Source organism: Procambarus clarkii, chromosome 11 (genome assembly GCF_040958095.1).
Source record: "Procambarus clarkii isolate CNS0578487 chromosome 11, FALCON_Pclarkii_2.0, whole genome shotgun sequence".
Lineage (NCBI taxonomy): Eukaryota > Metazoa > Arthropoda > Malacostraca > Decapoda > Cambaridae > Procambarus > Procambarus clarkii.
The window spans coordinates 31,727,083-31,740,581 of record NC_091160.1 but is presented as its reverse complement, the minus strand read 5'-3'; the positions used below and the strand labels follow the sequence as shown (position 1 = coordinate 31,740,581).

The window sequence follows — 13,499 nt, the reverse complement described above, 5'->3', positions numbered from 1 at the left end:
GCCAAATTTGCCTAATAAGCCAAGTTTTCCTGAATTAATATATTTTCTCTAATTTTTTTCTTATGAAATGATAAAGCTACCCATTTCATTATGTATGAGGTCAATTTTTTTTTATTGGAGTTAAAATTAACGTAGATATATGACCGAACCTAACCAACCCTACCTAACCTAACCTAACCTATCTTTGTAGGTTAGGTTAGGTTAGGTAGCCGAAAAAGTTAGGTTAGGTTAGGTTAGGTAGGTTAGGTAGTCGAAAAACAATTAATTCATGAAAACTTGGCTTATGAGGCAAATTTGGCCTTGCATAGTAGGCTGAGAAGTGCGTTCTGGCTACTAGGTACGACATATGTCTATATATATATATATATATATATATATATATATATATATATATATATATATATATATATATATATATATATAATTTGTTTTGAAGGAGCTGTGATCCAAGCTAATTGAAACAACTAGAGACCCTAGAGCCGCCAGTTTTCTCTTTTTCAGCGCCTTAGTGTGGCGATCCAGAGAGGAAATGCTCACTGCATCCATGGTTCCTGCCCGCTATCTGAGGAGCTGGAGGAACTCTACAACCTGTGACAAGTAGCCTTGTACCCTGCATGTAACCAATGCTGTAACCATTTTTGTGTAATGAAATTTTAAAATAAAATTAGATATATATACACACATACCAAAAGAATAGGGGTGGTAGGAGAAGAAAATATCAAAGTGCTCAGTGAGGATCCACAAGGTCTTCTCTGAGTACTCTTTATTTTCTTCTCCGAGGCTATGGGTCCCTACACTTGCAAAAGAGGTGGTACCCCTTTTAGATATATATATATATATATATATATATATATATATATATATATATATATATATATATATATAATATATATATATATATATATATACACACACACATACGTACATACATACATATGGGGCCTCGTAGCCTGGTAGATAGCGCGCAGGACTCGTAATTCTGTGGCGCGGGTTCGATTCCCGCACGAGGCAGAAACAAATGGGCAAAGTTTCTTTCACCCTAAGTGCCCCTGTTACCTAGCAGTAAATAGGTACCTGGGAGTTAGTCAGCTGTCACGGGCTGCTTCCTGGTGTGTGTGGTGTGGAAAAAAAAAAAAAAAGTAGTTAGTAAACAGGTGATTGACAGTTGAGAGGCGGGCCGAAAGAGCAAAGCTCAACCCCCGTAAAAACACAACTAGTAAACACATACATACATACATACATACATACATACATACATACATACATACATACATACATACATACATACATATGTGTAGTAGGGTCCTTGTAATACAGTTGGGTTCGTTCTCGACGCACACTCGAGAACTCCGGGTTTGACTCTCGGGCGGGACACAAATAGTTGGACACATTTCCTTCCACCTAATGCACACAATGTGTCAACTTTGTGAAAGAGAAGACATGCACTCTCTTGAACATTATATTGTAGAATGTCCCATACTGACTGACTTTCGCCCTCCTGGGCTGAGGTATGCTGAACTGTGTAATTACTATATGAGTACTGGAACACTTGATATATTGGACTTATACCCAAGATTAACCATGTAATGTATCAATTATATAATGTATGTATGTGATGTAACTATATAACCTGAGCTTGTAAAAGCACCTTAATCACCTTCAATGATTAAATGCTTAATTGCACACTAGTTTCTCTATCAGCTATTTCACCCTGTCAGAGTAAAAGAGACAAATGTATGTGAATGCATGTGTGTGTATATATGTATGTATATATGTATATGTACGTATATGTGTGTGTGTGTATGTATATGTATGTGTATAAAGTATATATGGAAGCTGATCAGAATTACATTTTACCTTTGTAAATATACATTAAGAAACTATGTAAAAGGCACATCGAACACTTTATGTAGGACATACGTAAATCTGTGTATCTATATATTTACGTATGTAAGTTAGCTTAGCATTTTAAAAGCACCGAATCACCTTCTGTGGTTGATTGTTCAATAAACCCTTGAACTATATGTTTAACACATCTCTAACCCTGTCCATGGAGGACAGAAGAAAATGTATATATGCTGGTTAGCATTGTAAATGTGTGGCCACGTCTGTGGTAGAAAATAATAATAATAATAATAATAAACTAATGTTCACCTAGCAGCACGAAGGTACTCAGGCGTTACCCACCAGTACTCAGTACTCAGCTTGTTGTAGGGTTGCATCCAGGGCGGGGTCAGTAATGTGACCCTGAGCCTGAGAGTGGTGGCGGGGGACGTTCATAAAAGCCTCAGGCGGCGCCCGACAGGAAGAACTCTCTGAACTGGTTTACAGAGTAGTAAAAAACGAGGGACCGTGGTGCAGGCATCCACGTGTCATATGCATTCCAGTAGAATTTCATTGCCCCCGTCCCTTACATTTCATGTTCTCTCCTGATTTTTAGTCAGAGTTGATTTGTTTTTGTATTAGGCTGGTGTTTTCTCCCCTGATTCCATGTATTACTAACCATCCTGTGAGATGGGAATATTAGATGAACTTATCGCTAGTTTTTGATCTACACTGTGTAATCCTTCATATAGAATAGTGTAGGAGCACGCTGCTGTGTATACCTAAACTTGTTAATAAAAATTATAAAAAAAAAAACGCCCAATCGTTTTTCCTCTCATCATCCTTTTCAAGTTGTTTGGACTAAATAGTTCACGTTCACGTATGCATATATACCAGTCCATGTATATGAATAAAGAAAATCACTCGGCCTATTAGGCAAATCGGGCCTTGCATAGTAGGCCGAGAAGTGCGTTCTGGCTACTAGGTACGACATATATATATATATATATATATATATATATATATATATATATATATATATATATATATATATATATATATATATATATATATATATATATATATATATATATATATATATATATATATATATATATATATGCAATTGACGATCACAAAACACTGATCATTTTATGCGGAAAATCCACAGAGAAATATGAAATGAGGTGAACGTTTCGGCTTTGTTAAAGCCTTTGTCAACACCAGCCTGACTGAGGAGAAGGGAGAAGGGGGGAAGATATATAGGCCGACACCTGACCAACCCATCCCAAGGGTTGGTCAGGTGTGATTAACCAAAAACAGGTATAGCTTAGCTTAGAATGGTCAAAGAGGATTAAGCGGTCAGAGAATAAGGATGAAAGATTAAAGAAAAGCCTCATGAACACACAATATATGAATATACAAATATAATGAGACATTGTAAGCCTTTCTATCAGAGTTGTTTCTTAAACTGTTGTGCAATATTATAACTTAAAAATGGATCAAGTTTGTACATTTCAGTACTAACATTAAGAAGATTTGGACACTGACTGATTAGAGCAGACTCAATCAAATTCCGTTCCACGAAATCCCCACAATTGGTAATGCTTTTTGCCCCATTCCAATTAATTGGAATCACCCATTCCAATTAATTGGAATGGGGCAAAAAGCATACCAATTGTGGGGATTTCGTGGAACGGAATTTGATTGAGTCTGCTCTAATCAGTCAGTGTCCAAATCTTCTTAATGTTAGTACTGAAATGTACAAACTTGATCCATTTTTAAGTTATAATATTGCACAACAGTTTAAGAAACAACTCTGATAGAAAGGCTTACAATGTCTCATTATATTTGTATATTCATATATTGTGTGTTCATGAGGCTTTTCTTTAATCTTTCATCCTTATTCTCTGACCGCTTAATCCTCTTTGACCATTCTAAGCTAAGCTATACCTGTTTTTGGTTAATCACACCTGACCAACCCTTGGGATGGGTTGGTCAGGTGTCGGCCTATATATCTTCCCCCCTTCTCCCTTCTCCTCAGTCAGGCTGGTGTTGACAAAGGCTTTAACAAAGCCGAAACGTTCACCTCATTTCATATTTCTCTGTGGATTTTCCGCATATATATATATATATATATATATATATATATATATATATATATACATGTATATATATATATATATATGTCGTACCTAGTAGCCAGAACGCACTTCTCAGCCTACTATGCAAGGCCCGATTTGCCTAATAAGCCAAGTTTTACTTAATTAATATATTTTCTCTAATTTTTTTCTTATGAAAAGATGGAAATGGAGCGGGTGCGCGAAGAAAAGTGCTCAAGGAAAAGGCATTTCAGAACCGGAGGGGGAAAAGCTTTAGTGATGCAGGTCAAGGATGTACTAAACTTCGGAAGGGAGACTATCCACAGGGGGCAAGTTAGGAACAATACCAGAAACATTAGAAACACAAACTGAAAGAGAAAGGTAGGCAGGAAATTCTCCTAAAGTTTCAAAACGTCATGAAAACCGTTAATTTAATGTTTGCTCTCCTAACCTTACACAATAAGCCAGACGACTCAAACAGAAAACATCAGTACATCACTTTTGTGAGCTGATCTCATTTCAAATTACGTCCATTTTTAGCCATAGAGCGAAAAGTGACGGTATTTTTAAGAAGACGGGTTGAATGTGGACCATATGGACTCTGGCCTACTGTCTTTCCCACTCGTTTATAGTGTTCCCCCCTATCATATTTAGATTGATTTTAACTCCCCATTGTCTTGCACATTAATTATTTAGAAAAGCATGCTGCTTTCTCTGCTAAAAGCCACACAAAAATAACTATATATATAAGGTATGTAATGACACAAATCCACAGAACATCAATATCTTATTTTTTCGAGCTTTAATACTGTACATAAATATATAAATCTTCTGTTTGGAAATGTGTGTAATCAAGAAATTAACAAAAAACTTTTACATGAATACATCTACATTCTTTTGTTCCTTAACCCAGTACCAACCTTCTCTACCTAAACAACTGCTACTCACCATGAGATTATTCAGCAATTTAACTTAGGTGTTAAAATACAAGAGGTCTGCATTTGATTAAGAAATTCATGGATTGGTAAAACAATCTTCAAATAATGTTCTAGACATCATTCACTCTTTTTTTTAGAAAGCTATGTATACTTACTCTGTATGACTAAAAGTCATCACTAGCAATTTTCTGCAGTCCGCCACACTAAGGAGGATGAAGTTCACCAAATAGTGATGCAAAATTGTTAAACAACTGCAATAACCTCAAGGTGGGATGGTTGGGGTCAACTTCCACTAGACGAGGTTACACACTATCGTGGCAATACTGACGGCACCTATCCTCTTCAGAGTATTATTGTATTATAAAAACAATATAAATAATTTATTTATATGACATGCCGAGCAACAAGCAGCTGTCGTGTGTACAACATGTGCCTCAGAATCAAGACAACTTCATTGTATGCTTATAATATGAATTATAAATTCCGTCATTAATTAAACAGTGGGACATACCAAGCTCAGTTGGTAGAAATGCATTACCTGGTTTTTCATTCAACAAAATTATTATTTAGACAATATATGTTAAAAATAAATAACCTTAATTTTTGGCTTAAAAATCAATTTCCAAATGGGTTGCTCAGAAACAATTATTGAGCGAGTTGTCCTAACATGAACAAGGCTCATGAGCTCTCTAACACAACTCACTATGTTGGCTTTAGTGCTGGTAGTCACTGGCTAATAATAATTTTACAATGCATAGTTGTCTTTCATTACCACAGCAATAATAAACTTCAGTCAAATTAAACAAAACCTGGGATCAAGGTTCCTAAAAATTTCAGATTTAACCAGTTAAAGTCCGAGTGGTCATTACATGAGCATGATATTAGTGTGTGCCAGTATTTTGCAGGAGGGAGGGGGAGAAGGGAACAAAAGACAGACAGAATATCTTGTCACTATGGCCTTAGTTAATTTGTACAACTATTTGAGACATACACTGCCCCACCTGCAAACAGAAAGGCCTACTCAAAGTTTTGTGCCCACACAGAAAATCTGCTGATTTGTAATTGAGGTATAAAGAAAAAACTGTAATGAAGTATTGCTTATCATCAATGGGCACTGTAAACAGTAAGTATTTCTTCTTGGCAACACACAAAAAATGTAGGCTAAGTTTTTAGCTTCTTGCGACGCACACTGTTTGACGTTTCCGAGTCAGAGGTATCTGAGCCTGAACCATCAAATTCCATGAGAGAACCGGCCTTGCTGTTGAGCAGCGCATTATTGCTCGTCATGGCTGCAAAGTTGCCAGTGTATTTTGTCTTCTCCAGGGATCGAACTGAAAAATAAGAAGCCACTATTAAGATACTGTTCAATCACTACAGTAGTTGTTTACTCATAATGGAAGGCAAAACCTATATGAGCTGATATTCCAGTTACTACTTCACACCATTTTAACTGTCATTAACCTTGTAAACAATTACTGTACACAACAAAAAATCTTTCCACTAGTTTAACTCTTCACTTATAAAAAAGTAATCAATCTTTTTAAATTTATTTGTATTTATTAATTTATATATATAATTAGTATATTTTGGTAGCCATTTTTATGGCTACCAAAGGTAGCCAAAGGTAGGAAAGGTAGCCTACCTCCACTCTCAGTCTTGTAAGTGAACCTTAGTATTGAACATCCTTAAGCCACAGCAAGTTTTCAATATCAGATACGTGAATGAATGTCCAAAATACTATGAGTGTTAGTGGCTTTAAGCAATAAAACTAAAATGATCTTCGAAGAGTTCATTTTTCAACTTTCTTCTCGAGCAAAGACGAACATAATAAATGTAGGAATGATTCATTCTAGAATCATTGATCTCACGCTTATTCAATTACAGTATATGTATAAATATATGTATATATGTATGAGTATACTTTGGTAGCAGTCTTTCTCCCTGACATATATTACTGAATATGACAGAAAAGGCGAGATCAATGCTTATAGCACAAATTTCCTTGATTATCCTTGTTTTTCTTTACTTGAGAAGGAATTTGAAAAATTAACTCGCCAAAGTTCATTTTACAATTTTATTAAGACCTTACCAATCTTTCTTTCCATAATGGCTGGTGCAGTATATAGTATGTTATGCCATGTTCTCAATGATGGCAATGCAATTTTGGGGTTAGTTGGCTTGGTTTATTTACTGTTTAAAGCCTTGCCAATGGCAAGTCTTCTATTGTAACTATACTTGAAGATTGTTGTTGACAGGATATATCTGATCTGGTTATATGAAGACCATATATTCCTTGATAGAGCCTTGCTGCTTGTGCATTATTAGGCACCTTAAAAGGAATGTTGTCATCTTGCCTATACAGTATATATATATATATATAATAATGATATTTAGCTCTTTTTCAAGTTTAGTGTTAGGAGTTTTTCACGAGCAAGTTGGTAGTTTTTTTTTCTCATACAGTATATTATTAATTCAATCTTCTGGCTGGTGAACACATTTCTATCACTAAGTTTTTCAGAACTCTCTTCCATCTTTTGTTGGCCATGGAGAAGATCCTGTAGAATATTTTAATAATAGGGACCAGTAATATATGGTTGTCTGTTTTATCTGAGGTTGCATGGTGGCTCACCTTCCTTTTAATGAGCTCTTATGACATATCTATTAAAGAGTATCCATTATTGACTAGGCCCTGCCTTACTCTACCAAGTTCCTTGACAACATGTTTCGAAGTGGAGCTGTGTGTGAGGACATTGGTTGACATAGGCATTAGCAACATTCTGCTTGTACCAATCAGGGCACTCACTTTTAGCATTAGGGCACATTTCCTATGATGATTTACTTTGTGTAGACTACGCTATCTAGAACTTTAGAAGGGTAGAAATTGCCTAAGCCACTCTACTTTTGAGATGAATCCTATTGTCTCAATAAACATACTTGACTGCAGTGTGATAAGTCATTATTCCTTTCAGAGACTTTTACATCTAGGAAAGGTAGCCTACCTCCACTCTCAGTCTTGTAAGTGAACCTTAGTATTGAACATCCTTAAGCCACAGCAAGTTTTCAATATCAGATACGTGAATGAATGTCCAAAATACTATGAGTGTTAGTGGCTTTGCAAGAATGTAATACACAAACACCAACGTTATGTACTCTCAATCCAATTTACCTTCTTGCGTATATGTACGTGTATGTATGTGTGTGTGATATATATAAATATATATATATGTCGTACCTAGTAGCCAGAACACACTTCTCGGCCTACTATGCAAGGCTCGATTTGCCTAATAGGCCGAGTGATTTTCTTATTTTCAATAAATTGTTTCCTATTGGTATATTTTAATTATTATTATTATATTATATTAAGAACATAAATTATTGATTTAGTTATGTTAGTTTAGGTTAGGTTAAAATAGGTTAGGTTAGGTAGGGTTGGTTAGGTTCAGTCATATATCTACGTTAGTTTTAACTCAAATTAAAAAAAAAATTAGCTCATACATAATGAAATGAATACCTTTATCATTTCATAAGAAAAAAATGAGAAAAATATTGAAATTCTGGAAAACTTGGCTTATTATGCAAATCAGGCCTTGCATAGTAGGCCAAGAACTGCATTCTGGCTACTAGGTACAACAAATATATATGTATGTATGTGTGTGTGTATACACACACACACACACATATACACGTATCTACAGTATACACTCATCTTTAGGCACATGTCAACAAGGGGTATGGCCGTTTCGGAAACGAAACAATTCGACGAAACTCGCTTTCTGTTTGTTAAAACCGTATACCTGTATACTGTATATTATTATGCTCGTCAGTATTAGCTTAGGTTTGGCTGTATTGGGTTGTATTATTTGGCTGTATTATTGCTCAATCTCGTGCGGCTAGAATTGCCGCTAATCCCTCTAAGAAGAAGTTGCGAACTGGACACCAATTGCTGGACTTACTTTCCGTTTGTTAAAACCGTATACCTGTATACTGTATATTATTATGCTCGTCAGTATTAGCTTAGGTTCGGCTGTATTGGGTTGGGTTAGGTAGGTTTCAAAATCAGTTGGCAAATCATCTTGTGTACGATGTGACTTGTAAAGAGTCAACAAGGACTTTCTGCTCGATGGCACCCATGTAAAAATTAGCAAAGAGAACACCAAGGGGAAAACCCATAGCAATGCCATCTACTTATTTATACATGCACCCATGATGGGCACATGGATACTATTGAACAGAAACTCCTTGTTGACTTGGGCCTTAAGCCGGGTGTATACTGCAGATATGTCGACAACAGTCCTGCAGGTATCCGATACCGAGCACTTCCTGCAGCTTAAGGATCTTGCCTAAATAAGCACAGTTGGTTGCCTAGCATTTACAATTATAAAACAAAGGTTTTGTTAGAATCAGAGGAGACCCCACAGCCATCAAGAACTCCAACACTGTCTAGACTACAATATCAACAGACCAAGTACATCAAAGCAGAACCAATCATAACTAAAAGCTCCCTGGCAAAGCTTTTCAGATTCAAACAAGCACCAACCCGTGTCAAGATTTACCTATATAAATTCATTAGACTAGTGCTAGAATACCCCCCCCCCCCCTCCCTGGAGTTAAAATTTGAGTTGGTTCATATGGTCAAGTCCAAAAGAGGGTATGCTGCTTCTCTGCAAACATCACCTTCAATAACAGTAAGAACAGACCTCCAAAAGAGGGTATGCTGCTTCTCTGCAAACATCACCTTCAATAACAGTAAGAACAGACCTCCAAAAGAGGGTATGCTGCTTCTCTGCAAACATCACCTTCAATAACAGTAAGAACAGACCAGCTTCACAGGTCTCTCAGAATGATGCCAATGAATATCAGACTTGGTTACCTCTCAAGTAGGCAACTCTACAAAATGAAAGCCATCTACATCCCAGACTGTGAAAACCCCTTTGAAATTATTAACACAACAAGTGATTATGAAATCCAAGAACCCTCACATGGAACCAGAAGAATCACTCGACACAAAGTTACAAGACATGTCTATTGCCCCGACTTCCCGTGATCCCGTATCCTGAATGACCCAGATGACCCCAAAGGCTGGGTCTTTCCAGACCCAGCCTGTTCTTGATGAAGTAACTAAATACACAAAAGTATAATAATTATAATTAAATAATTAACAAAAAAATTTATAAACAAATATAATCCCAAATAAAAATAAAAGTTACAAAAGCCTTTTGAGAGGCAAGCAAGCAGTACAGAAAGCTTAATGCTTAGAGAACCATCTTGAACAAGCCAAGCCCACTGGCTCAAAAAGCCAGAACAGCAGCAATAGCAGCCATGCATCCAGGCCATTAACCCCCACACATCACTTACACAACAATACACACAAAACTACTACAAATCCAAAGTGGGCAGCTCACTAAACAGAAGCACACACACTCACCTACATTTCCCGTCTTTATAATCCCCATCCCTCCTCACCAAACACTTTGGTATCCAAGGCTCAGTGCTTACTAATGACTACATCATAGTTCACAAATTATTTTCATTTAAGTTCTTGATATACCTGCCCTGGCCCTAGGTAATAATAATAGGCTCATATATCTATTTGGATTATTAGGGGAATAAATGAGGAGCAGGAGGATGAAGGTGGGAAGTGTTTACACATTTTAAAGAAGGCTTGTTTAATGTGCTTGGTTTATCTGTGATACAGCTTAAAGCTAGAAAGAAGAGTGGAATGTTGTATGAATTGTAAGCACAGGGAAGAGGATAGGCAAGGTAATTACAGTATCAGCCGTACACACTAAGCCATTCCTACTATATAGCACTTGGAAGGAAGGGATATGAGGTTAAGGATTTGGGATAGGACAGAGAGAGAAGGCAAGGTGCCCAACCACTTGGACAGTTGGGGATTGAATGCAAACCTACAAGAAGCAAAGCCATCACTCTACTGTCCAGTACATATGGCTGGGCAGGGAAGAAAATCTGAGAGAAGGCAACAGCCTCTTATTGAATGAAGATGGAAGTCTCTTTGTGCAGTTTGGGTGTAACATTCCAGTTTGAAAGAGTTAAGGTGGCTGTAGTGATTGCATATCCTCCATATCATGGCAGAGGAGTTTTGTGGGCAATTTAGAGTGAGATTGGTATAATATTAGGAAGTTACAGAATCATAGTTATGGTTAAGTGGGATACAAAAACACATTAAAAGTAGATTTGATTAATGACCAATTTGTTTGTGTGCTATCAAATCAAACTTGGAGGAACCCTCACAAGAGAAATACCATCATCGACAAATTCTACTCTCAACTTGTGGATTCTCTACATTGCTGTCAGCACTCAGTTCAAGGTACTGTCAAGTGATAAAAAGAGTGGCAAGAGGAATATCTGGAGGATTGTCTATCACATAATAGTGCTACGAAGGATTGAATGGATGCTGGTGCATCACTAAGCTGTAATTAAAGCAAAAGCAAAAGTAAAAAAAAAAAAAAAAAAAAAAAGCCGTACAACATACAACACACACACGCTCCTTACAAATGAGGAACTTTGAAGAAAAAGTAACCAACTCTCAAAAACAATCAATTTGAAAATGCAATTGGAATATTCAATATAAACACGGTGTTCCGATACCTGCCCAAGAAGACATTAGAAGTAAATTGTATGAAGTAGAATCGATGAAAAAGCCAATGTGAATATAATTGGCTTTGCTGATATGGGAAGCTAATGGCTAGTTTATTAGGAAGTGACTTTTTCCTCTTTTCAGAAATCATTGCTATTTAAATTTCTGATTATAAGGAACATGGATTTAAATACAGAAATGTTTACTTCCTTTAACACACAAAATTTGCCAGAACTAACAGTTTCGTCGATTTATTTAAAACCATAATTAACAATTATTTTGAGATCTTTCCAACAAGGCCTTCATGGACCAATTCATTATTTTCCTGGTAATGCAGGACCAACAGAGAAATCAATTGTTTCTTACACAGCTTGAGCTCATTTGCCATGCTACTTTCAGTAATGTATACTGGTGGTACCATTGTCCATCATGACAAACTATTATATCTGTCCAACTGTGTTGGAGCAGCCATTCATACCATTTAGATGTCAAGCAATTAGTGGATCATGTTTAAGAACAAAACAAGTAGAAAAGTGCTCAAGATGAGCTGTGGATATCTTAGCCAGCAAGCATCAGAACATTGCTGCTCTTGTATCTGCCATTCAAAAAAAAAAAAAAAAAAAAAAAAAAAAAAAAAAAAAAAGTGCATACTTTCAACATGTCGAGGACACGTGAACAATTCACCATACCACTTGAAAACTACATAATGACTGCTTCAAAGCAACTACAAAAAGTAACAGAAATAACACCGGAAATCATTCTCCCGATTCAGGCAATGAACTTTCCACAGACATTGTAAAAAATCTAGAAAATTTGCTAGCAAATCATGGACATGTATAATAAAAACAAAACAAAAAATCTCTCCCGCCAGTTATAAGCTGAAACCATCACATTGCGTTAGAAGGAATGGGACAGAAAAAAAGAAGGGGAAAAGCAGACAGTGAAGAGATCAGGCAAGTAGCAGAACTCTTCTTCTCTGCTGGGGACTCTTTAAAACACCAATAGTCAGTACAAAAACACTGTAGAAATAAAAAGAAATACATTCATTCAAAACTGACACTACGGTATATGACGATACTTGGAAACATTAAGTCACAAGCTGATACGCAAAGATGATCCTAGGTATCAGAGGAACTAAATTGTGAAACCCTCTTATCACTACAAGGAATATCTACTCATTTATATCATGCCTAAATTATAATATGCAGCTGTAAGGAACACACAGGCAAAAATTAAATGGGTTCCCACACTTACAGGAACACTGTTCCTGCAAGTGTTTTACAGTGTTTTACATGTCCAGGCAACAAAAAGTTCCAAAGTGTGTTTGTACAAAATGAAATCTTCAGGGAACCAAACAATACGAATTCCAGAGAACAACAGAACACATAGAGGTGTCTAGAGACGAAGTGGAAAAAATGCTTAAGGAGCTAAGTAAGAACAAAGCAGTTGGTCCAAATGAGTTTCACCATGGGTTCTGAATGTGCACCCGAGCTCAGCATTCCACTTCAACTGATTTTTCAGGCATCCCTGTGTACAGAAGTTGTAGCTGATGTGTGAAAAAAGGCTAACATAGTTCCAATCTACAAAAGTGGCAGCAGGGAAGACCGCCCTCAATTATAGACATGTATCATTGAAAAGTGTAATAGTAAAAATATTGGAAAAAAATAATTAAAACTAAATGGGTAGAACACCTGGAGAAAAAGATATTATATCAGACAGTATGGCTTTCGATCGGGAAGATCCTGTGTAACGAATTTACTTAAGTTTCTATGATCGAGCCAGAGATTTTACAGGAAAGAGATGGTTGGGTTGACTGCATCTATCTGGACCTAATAAAGGCTTTTGGCAGAGTTCCACATAAGAGGTTGTTCTGGAAACTGGAACATACTGGAGAGGTAATAGGTAAGCTTCTAACATGGATGAAAATTTTCCAAACTGACAGAAAAATGAGGGCCGTAATCAGAGGCAATGTATCGGATTGGAGGAATGCCACAAGTGGAGTACCACAGGGTTCAGTTTTAGCATCGGTAATGTTCA

The 13,499-nt window shown here is 36.5% G+C and overlaps 1 protein-coding gene across 2 annotated transcripts in view; it reads right to left on the bottom strand.

Moving 5' to 3' along the window:
• Nucleotides 1-4,698: 4,698 nt before the first annotated feature.
• Nucleotides 4,699-13,499, bottom strand: part of Max (MYC associated factor X) — a 28,294-nt gene continuing 19,493 nt past the window's right edge. For both annotated transcript variants that reach the window (XM_045742697.2, XM_045742696.2), the window contains exon 4: nt 4,699-6,195. In XM_045742697.2, coding sequence (XP_045598653.1) covers nt 6,026-6,195 — 170 coding nt within the window. In that variant the 3' untranslated portion in view covers nt 4,699-6,025. The remainder of the gene's footprint in view (nt 6,196-13,499) is intronic.